The sequence below is a fragment of the Carassius auratus genome, chromosome 36 (genome assembly GCF_003368295.1).
Source record: "Carassius auratus strain Wakin chromosome 36, ASM336829v1, whole genome shotgun sequence".
Taxonomy (NCBI): Eukaryota; Metazoa; Chordata; class Actinopteri; order Cypriniformes; family Cyprinidae; genus Carassius; species Carassius auratus.
The window spans coordinates 2,794,145-2,804,144 of NC_039278.1; the positions used below are offsets into that span (position 1 = coordinate 2,794,145).

General features: G+C 37.7%; 1 protein-coding gene across 7 annotated transcripts in view; it reads left to right on the forward strand.

Annotated features, from left to right (window-relative positions):
* Nucleotides 1–10,000, forward strand: part of LOC113054967 (low-density lipoprotein receptor-related protein 1-like) — a 181,190-nt gene that overhangs the window by 84,921 nt on the left and 86,269 nt on the right. For all 7 annotated transcript variants that reach the window (XM_026220795.1, XM_026220798.1, XM_026220797.1 and 4 more), the window contains 6 exons: nt 824–975; nt 1,247–1,371; nt 2,121–2,495; nt 6,556–6,745; nt 6,878–7,082; nt 8,095–8,287. In XM_026220795.1, the coding sequence (XP_026076580.1) occupies nt 824–975; nt 1,247–1,371; nt 2,121–2,495; nt 6,556–6,745; nt 6,878–7,082; nt 8,095–8,287 (1,240 nt within the window). The remainder of the gene's footprint in view (nt 1–823; nt 976–1,246; nt 1,372–2,120; nt 2,496–6,555; nt 6,746–6,877; nt 7,083–8,094; nt 8,288–10,000) is intronic.

The following is a 10,000-nucleotide window of genomic DNA, read 5'->3' on the forward strand; positions in this document are numbered from 1 at the left end:
TTGATTTAAAATGTTTTTTTTTTTATGTTTATTTTATATAGGATAAACACATTAGAAGAAGCATTTCCATACTGTAATCATATAAATGCTCTTTAAAATACAGAATTGGATCATTAAAAGATCGAATTGAACTGAATCTCATTATGAATTGGACCTAATCAAATCATTCTGTATTTGCATTCCTGAACCAAATTAAAATTGAATCTTGAATCGATTCGCTGTCTACCCACAGTAACATATTGCTAAGCTTATTTATGCAATAGTTTGATAAAAGAATAAAAGTATATAGTGACATATTTGGTAAGATCTATATTAATTATATTGATCACATTTTTATTCATAGTTTTATTTATTCAGATAGATAGATAGATAGATAGATAGATAGATAGATAGATAGATAGATAGATAGATAGATAGATAGATAGATAGATAGATAGATAGAACATTTCTAACACATTGTTTGTATGATTTAGCATGTTTCTAACACAAACTAGCACATTGCTACGTGTTGTATGTGTAGCATGTTTAACATGATGATAACATTTTTAGAATTAATTAGCATGTTGCTAGCAGGTTTCTATCATGCATTAACACAATGCTGACATGTTTTAGCATGTTTCTAGCATGATTTAGCATATTGCTAGCATGTTGCTAACATGTTTCTATTATGATTTAATACATTGTTAGCTGGCTGCTGTTTGTGCTACAGGTCTAGAGAAGCAGCTCACTAGGGTTTGGTAAAAAGGTGACATTGATGCAAATTATATGAAATGTATTAGCACCTTTCTCTCACTAACAGTTGTGGTTATTGTGTGTCTTGTAGGACGGTTTGCTGTACTGGTGCGATGCGCGCACAGATAAGATTGAGCGCATTAACCTGGAGACGGGTGAGAACAGAGAGGTGGTCCTTTCCAGCAACAACATGGACATGTTCTCCGTATCTGTGTTTGAGGGCTACATATATTGGAGCGACCGGTCAGTGTATGACTGTAGACTTTAATCCATTTATTCTTCATCACCAACATGATGATTAAGCTACAACACTTAACATTTTATTGATTTTTTTATACACTTTAATTTATTTGCTATCCCTATAGAGCCTTTGAACTTAGTCTAACCAAATAATGTTAAAGTGCCAAATTTGTATATGTTAAAAGTCTTGAACATGAACTATACATATGTATATTGCACATTACTATTATTATTTTATTTATGAAAAAAATAAAAAAGCATATTATTTCTTTAGGACTCATGCAAATGGTTCAATAAAGCGCGGCAGTAAAGACAATGCAACAGATTCAGTAAGTCTGAGGACAGGCATCGGCGTCCAACTCAAAGACATCAAGGTCTTTAACAGAGCGCGGCAACAAGGTGAGTGTAGCATGACTTTGTTCTTGCAAGATGTGCTGTAACACAACCAGTAATACAACATAAATTATGCAGAGGATTGTTTATACTTACTAATTTATTACCAACTTTACCACTGCATGTGTGACTGCAGAAATTGATAGCCTGAATAACCATTGGATAAAAACCGTCTGCTAAATGCATAAATGTAAACTAAATTAATTTAAATTTACATTTAAATTTAATCTTAAAATTTTACCTACTTGCCAATGCGATATTTTTCTTTTTCATTTAGTTTTAACTTGATGCACTAAAATAACTCAAATGAAAACTTATATTAAAATTATAAAAAATATATAGACATAAGAAAGCTAATAAATATGACAAAAATACTAAAATCTAAATTTAACATGTAAAAGCTCATTTGAAATCTCTAAGTATAATAAATATATAAAAACCTATAAATCTCAGTCAAAAATTGTCATTGATACTAAAATATAATTGGATTGTTTGGTGTTGTTTAAATCAACATTTACCGTAAACTATTTATATTCATTTTTTTCCTCTATCCTTTTTTCTTCATCGTTCAAAACAGCGGTTTTAAATAAAATAGGCAACATGTTGATGTCTCAATTCCTGATTGATTAACTGAGTCACTAAATTTGCATATTGTTTTCATGCTAATGCTATTACTACTGAATCTATGAAAAAGATTCAGACTTCTTTCTTGGTTGCAGTATTTCTTAACCGTTAATTTCTTAATCTGTCTGCAGGAACTAATATCTGCAAGAACAACAATGGTGGCTGCCAGCAGCTTTGTCTTTACCGTGGTAATGGACAGAGAACATGTGCTTGCGCTCACGGAATGTTAGCCGAGGACAGTCAGAGTTGCCGTGACTACGATGGATACCTGCTGTATTCAGAACGCACGATACTAAAGAGTGTGCACTTATCAGATGAAAACAACCTCAATGCACCAATCAAACCATTTGAAGATCCTGACCACATGAAGAACGTCATCGCGCTAACGTTTGATTACCGCGGAGGAGGCGGAAAAGGAGCCAATCGGATCTTCTACAGTGACATCCACTTTGGAAATATTCAGCAGATCAATGACGACGGGTCAGATCGGAAGACCGTGGTCGAGAGTGAGTTTAAAATAATTACGTGTTTCTACTTTCTACTTGCTCTTATTTTTCCTGGATGTTTTATTTGTCAGTTACCTCGTTTTTCAAGGTTTTATGTCCATTGTCCTTCTTTCTGTCCATTTTCAGTAGTTCCTGATTTTTCCTTTCAGTCAATTTCATTTTCACAGTGTTTCTTGAATGTTAGGATGAATATTACAAAAATAAATATATAACATGCCTGACTCATATTTTGGTCCCAGTTCAAGACATTTTCAGGTTACATCCACAATCGGTCTGTGGTTATTGTATTGATCTGTATTTCTTAGCAAAATAAATGTATTTATGATATTAGTACAATCATTAAAATTAGCCCTATGCAGATACATAGGGCTAGTGGTTTGAACCAAGGGTATTATAGTTAACTAAAACTAAAAACATATAATATAGAAAGTTCCAGCTAGTTTCTAATTTTCACTTGATTTAACTTCATGTACTAAATTAACTAAAACTAAAACTGACTAAAAAGAAAAACAACAACAAAAAAAACAACAACACAATTGTTCAAATTTTAACAAAATTGTAATGAAAACTGAAAATATAATAATAAAAATGTTAAATGTTAATAAAAAAAAATGGTATGTAAATTATAAGTATTAAAGTTCAGCATTTTACGCTCACAATTTGAGGGACAATATCAACGATTGTTGAGAAAAGAGTGAGTTCCCTTTCAACATTGCCCCGGACACCCTATGATGTAAAAAGACACTAGAGGAACACTTCATTGTCTTCTTCATCTTCAAAAAAGATTGTTTATGAAAACACCCGGCAAGCATGCTGAGAGTATGTGTTCCTCCATGAAACACCAGTTTCAATTGATATCTGATGATTTGCATGACTCGTGTGCTATGAGTTGGAGAGAAGCATGTGTGTTCAGTTTTCGAGGAAATAGAATGGGCTCATTGCACTTATCTTAGGAATAGTAATTTGTGCGTTTGACTCAGGAGAAAGCTTCTTCGTGTAGATTGAGCTTGGAGGATACTTGTCTTATTTTAAAGTAGTTCTTGCAGAGTATCCCAGTCATAAGAACTCCATGCTTCAGCCATGTGAACAAACAATTGCCCAGAATTATGGCACATTTGGATGTCTATATATTGTTTTATCAACGGATTGTACAGGTTCGAGTAGCAACAGGCTTCTTCATTCAGCCTGCACATGTGCAATTGGTGCTTTTGAAGCCTATTTTCTGTGCGTACTTTGGTCACAAAAAAATGTGAGGCATGCGGATGTCCACTCAGAGCCTCCGCGACACTCTAAGATGATGATGATTTTTACATCACGCATACCATAGTGGACACTAGCGGACTCGCAGACGTGGAAAGTATAACACATGCTGTAGGTGGTAAGCATAAGAGCACTCCCCTCGCTTTAGAGAGTCATTATTCTAAGTGCTGGCTCCCAAGAGCCATGCTCTGTATTTCTGTTGAGCATGTTAAGTATTCCTCTTGCTTTAGAAAGTTGTTATGCAGAGACTTCTGCTCCCTAAGAGCTCTATGCTGTAGGTTGTTAGGCTCTCTGTGAGGCTCCCTGATATGCAGCCCTTAAGGTTAAGCTTGCAGTGCCACCCCTCGCTTTAGGGGAACATTTGGTGAGGGCTTAACTCCTTGTGGCCTTTGAAAGATCCATGCTTATGGTAAGTGCACTCTGAACGCCTTGTGCACTTTCTAAAACCCATGTTTATGTTAAGGGTTATGCGCTGCAGGCTTCTTACCCTTTCTATGTGGCTCACATTGGGTCCCACTCTAGGCATGTCATTAACATTGATTCCAACACGAGATGCTTCCCACATGAACTGGGGTGGGGTCGTATATGGCGGTCCAGCTCAAGGGATATGGAGAGGTCATCAACTTGATTGGCACATCAGTTGTCCTGAATTAATGGTTGTAATTCTGCCCCTGAAGCACTTACATGAGCTATTAACCTTTACTGAGATATTCTGCCTCAGGCAGACAGGTAGTTGGCTACCCCATAGCTTACCTGGGTGATTAGGGGTAGGCATATGAGTCCTATATGAGATGACAGACCAGGGTCTGGTTAAAATGGTGAAACCTAGACTCCTGGCCATATCCCCTTAAAGGAATCAAATATTGTATATCTGATTCAAAGCCTTTCTGAGCTGTCCTCTGGGATCAAGCTCTCCTCTGCTCAGTCCTTAGCAGGCAAGTATTTTAGGGTATGTGGCTCGGGCTTTTGGTCGAATGGTATAGTGACACTTACTGACATAGACACACTTACGCATTTAACCATGGTTCCCTGAGAGGGTACAGGATACTGCCTCCCTTCACCATAACTTGGGGATCCCTGCTTCATCTCCTTCAGCCGAAGAAGTGGATGACATGTTCCTCTGGCGTCTTTTTATACTATGCTCGCACTAGTTGTGATGTCATAGGCTTTTGCCGGCCAATATTCCACATAGCGTCTGCTAAAGGACACAGTGTCTTGTTCCCTATCAGGTAACCACTGTAACATATGCAACCTGAGACATTTTTTTAAGAACTTTATTATGTCATTATAGTTATTTTGCAGTTCCCAAATCAAGTCCATGTGTTTGAGTATGCAGTAGTGTTTTTGATTGCAGCACCTTCCTTCAGCTCTTCATTACCTGCTCACAGCTGGAGAGAACACAACACAAAGACTGAATAAGTGCTGTAGCCGGAGGACACACAATCAAACTGGTTAGGGAAAGTCTGAAGTCAGTCACGGCCAGTTCCTCTGTGAGAACACAATAAACTCATTCTTTCGTAAGACATGGGCTCTCACAGCAGGAGAACTGAGCAAAGAAAGATGTGTGTATCTGTTTATTCTTCTGTTGCCACAAACACCATATGAATGAAGGATAATCATGAAAATTGCAAACTCTCAACCAAAATGCCTCAAAGAATGTTGGCTTCCTTGTGCTGAAGTGAAAATGTTGGCCTGGCTGAAACTAAAATCAAATCCAGACTCACTATACACCCTTTAGTTTTATTTCCTCTTATTTTAGGCAGAAATGTGGTTTTGAACAATAGTGTTTATAGAGTCCCATCCTGTTCAGATATATTATCCATTTTAATTTTTTTTTGGTGGCAAATTTACAGGATAAATTCATAGTTTGCTGCTTGCTTACAGTATATGGAGGACCCCGAAACGTAGTCATGTAGTATTTATCGATTGCTTTAATCCAGATAGATATGCTCCAGTATGCCAAATTGCATATGTTTTCTCTATTTGTTATAGTAACATTTAAGGTGGTTTTCTTTATTTTTCTGATGAGTAACCTTTAATGTAATGACTGGCGTCATTGAGAGCTCTGCTAACTAGGAAAACTAGTTAAAATATCAACAAGGAATGTTGTTTGTCAAACATACTCTTCTGAAAGAGTTCAAATAGAAAAATAAAGAATTTTTTTATTTTTATTTCATCAAATAATCATTAAACTGTTTTATTTTTGCATTTATGGCATTATTTTTTTATTATTACTTTGTCATCATAGTTGAAAAAATTGAGTCATAGTCTGTACAATTCGAATGCTTTTTTCAAAATTTTCTGTTTTGTGAGTCACCAGTAGAGAGAATCAATGGCATTTGGGATTAATCAGATGAATATACCACAATGAAATTACAATTTGCATGTTCAATCAAACTAAACTGCATACATAATTGACAATATTGTTTTGGAATAGTGTATACATTGTAATGTATTTTGTACATTGTAATGTATTGTTTTTGGTTGATACATGTCTAAATGATCGAAAATGTGAATATTTGGTTTCATTTTGGATTTTTCTGTCAGCGGAAATGCTGTTGACTAATAGTGTAATTTCAGTCAGAGTAAAACTGACTAAAATGATTAAATACAATAAATGAGGAAATCCATTGGGGAAGTGGTCTAGTGGTTAGAGAGTTTGACTCCTAACCATAAGGTAGTGGATTTGAATCTCGGGCCGGCTGAAGTGCCCTTGAGCAAGTCACTGAAAAGGCACATTAAAAATGTATTTATTTATTTATTTGTAAATGTTTTTTACCCTATTGTTTTTTTTCTGCAGATGTTGGGTCAGTAGAAGGGTTGGCGTATCATCGGGCCTGGGACACTTTATACTGGACCAGTTACACCACGTCCACTATCACCCGTCACAGTGTGGACCAGAGCCGCTGGGGGGCTTTTGACCGGGACACTGTAGTTACCATGTCAGGAGATGACCACCCACGGGCTTTCGTCCTGGATGAATGTCAGAAGTGAGATTTTCATTTTACAACAAACTCATAGAAAGGGATGTCAGGTTGCTTTTGGGATGGCACTAGTAAAACATAAAGATGCTATTAGACTCAGTGTTTGTCATTGACTCCCACTGCTCTGCTGTTCACCAGCTTGATGTTTTGGACCAACTGGAATGAGCAGTCACCTAGTATCATGCGCGCTCAGCTGTCTGGAGCCAATGTCTTGGTGATCATCGGCAGTGATGTCCGCACTCCCAATGGACTCGCCATCGACCATCGTGCCGAGAAGCTCTATTTCTCAGATGCAACTCTTGATAAGATTGAGCGCTGCGAGTATGATGGCTCCCACCGTTATGTAAGTTAGAGCTCCATTTTGCTTAACTTGCACCATGACTCATTAAAATCCCAATGTATCCAGACCAGCCATAATTACGAAGTCCAGAAAGACATTTCATTGCATTTTTATAGCAAAAAACTTAGCTTTTACTGCAGGGACAAAAAAATTATTTTCCATTAAAGGTGGAAAAGTAATCCACCAAACCCTATCGTATCACCCAGAACTCTTGGAATATACATGGGGTCATTATTGTCATCATTGATACTTGTGCATGTTTTTCTAAAATCTTGTTGCTGGTCGCTATTCACTGCCTTTATATGGACAAGCACAAGTGGGACATTTTTTTTTATTTTCTCCTTTTGTGGTCTGAAATATAAAGAAAGGCATAATAAAAATAAAAACTTGATTTTAATTTTTGGTGAAAAGCTGTAATAGATTTAGTTTCATTGTGCTGCAGGGGCATCTTGAGTTTAGTGGCATTTTTGCCCCGTTAATTTCCTAACCCGCTGTACAGTAAACATTGCATATATTCTGGTTAGCTGTGTTTTTGCTTAGTTTTGTTTCATCTTTTCCCCTTCCAATGGAACAGAAAAATATACTCACTGGTTCAACATGACTGAAACTTGACTAAAGAAAAAGTTTGATTTGTGAATTGCTGTGACTGATTTAGTCAAGTTCACGGACAATAAATTGTAAAAATCTAATTAATTGTAATTCACAATTTTTGGTGACCTTGATATTGCTCATTTTAGTTTTGTGAATTTGTTAATTTTAACACTTTTTGCTGATTAAAACAGAATCCAGAAAAAAACATAACATTAAGAAAAAAATGGAATTTGATCAAATAAATAAATAAAGCAGATGAAACAGGGCCTGAATAGATGTCTTTCCCACCTGCTGCATTATTACAGACAAAAAGTTTGGAAGAATAAATTAATTTAGACTCAAATGGAGATATCAAAATGGAAAATTTAATTTGATAATTTCTGCAAACCAGATGGTTACTTTCTATTTGTTTTGGCATCTGTAGGTGGTCCTAAAGAATGAGCCAGTGCATCCTTTTGGTTTGGCCGTGTACGGTGACCACATCTTCTGGACAGACTGGGTGCGCAGAGCCGTCCTCAGAGCCGACAAATATGTTGGAGGAGACATGAAGGTGTTAAGAGCTGATATTCCACAGCAGCCAATGGGGATCGTCGCTGTGGCCAACGATACAAATAGCTGTGAGTGAACGGCTGTAAGGGCTGTATGGTCAAGAGTACTCTAAATGAGCTGCGTGAGAGAGCAATTGCCTTACACTGTCCTGTCATCTCAACCATATAATTATGTGCCAAAAGTAATCTGTGATTGTCACAGAACCGAGAAGAACTTTATAACGCTTGGGAATGACACAATCAATATCTTTCATCATGCTTATCGAAGTGTGATAGAAGCAATTCTCAAGCACTCAAACCCCTAAAGACAGCATCTCTGCCTGCTCTGAAGCCACCATTTACTGTGCGCCAACCAAAATAACCCTACCGAAACCGAATAAATAACCAAAAATGATGGGTTTGACAAATGCTAATGTTAAACCTTAAAATGATCATATCCTTGTATTCTTAAATAACCATATCCTGGAATACAGGATTTTTTTAATAAATATTTGAGTCCAGTGTTGACCATAAAATGACAAGTATGACAAGAAACATTATTTAAGTGAACAGGTAGACAGGATACTCAGCCCATATTAAGTAGCGGCGCCAGTCGGTCTGATTATGATGGCAGTTTTAATCAGGCGAAACCAGGGAGTCCTTGATTGAGGCATTCCACCTGACCGTTCGACTGTGGGTGAGACTGACATTGATGTTGAGTTGTCACCAGAAAGCTAATCTGACTCAAGAAGTGAACTGAGGTCCCCGATCAGAGACCACGTTTTCAGGAAGGCCATAAAACCTGAACATGTAGTTGCAGAGGACCTCGGCTCTTTCAACAGCTGTGGTTAGGTAGAGGAATCAGCCGGCCCGGCAGGCCTTGGAAAAGTGATCTATAACTGTGAGAATGGTAGTGTGAACCTGTGAGGGAGGCAGATCTTTTACGAAGTCGATGGCTGTGTGGGACCAGGGGCGTTGTAGGAGCCCAGCAGGCAGATGATGAGGGGATTTGGTTATGTTGCATGTTGAACAGTCTCTGATGAAGCGATTGTGTCTGCTTTCAGAGTGGGCCACCAGAAGCGATTATTTAATAACTGAAGTGTAGCTGCTATACCTGGGTGTCTGGTGCTGGGAGTTAAGTGAACTAACTGAATGACTCTTGGTCATAGGGCTCGCACTACATATGTGAGATTAGGTGGGGTTTCAGCTGGTGGTTGTTCGGTGCCTTCAGCGTCTGTGATCTCAGTCATGATGTCCCATTGAATGGGTGTGAGAATGATGGAATGATGGATTCCTGACTGGGAGACAGTGTGGATGATTCATAGAGGCAAGATAGGGCGTCTTCCTTAGTGTTTGAGAGCCTGAACAGTAGGTTATTGTGAAGTTGAATCTGATGAAGCACAGTGACCATCTTGCCTGTCTGTGATTGAGTCTTTTGGCTGATTTCAGATATTCCAGATTGCTGTGATTGGTGAGTACAGTGAAAGGATGTATGAGTATGAGTGACACCATTCCTCAGAGGTGACCTTCATGGCAAGAAATTGGGGTGGGATTGAGTTTACGGGAATAAACTCTGTGATGTAAAATAAATAAATTCACTGTGTTGAAGTTTCAAATTACTCTCCAATAGAAGTTAGCAAATCCTAGAAAGCATTGGAGTTCTTTTAAGATGGCAGGTAGAGACCAGTTGACAATAGCTTGTGCCTTCTTGTCGTTCATGGATACCCCTCCCAAACTGATCACATACCTGAGGAATGATACTGTTTACTGATAAAACTCAAACTTTTCATATATCTGCTGGCT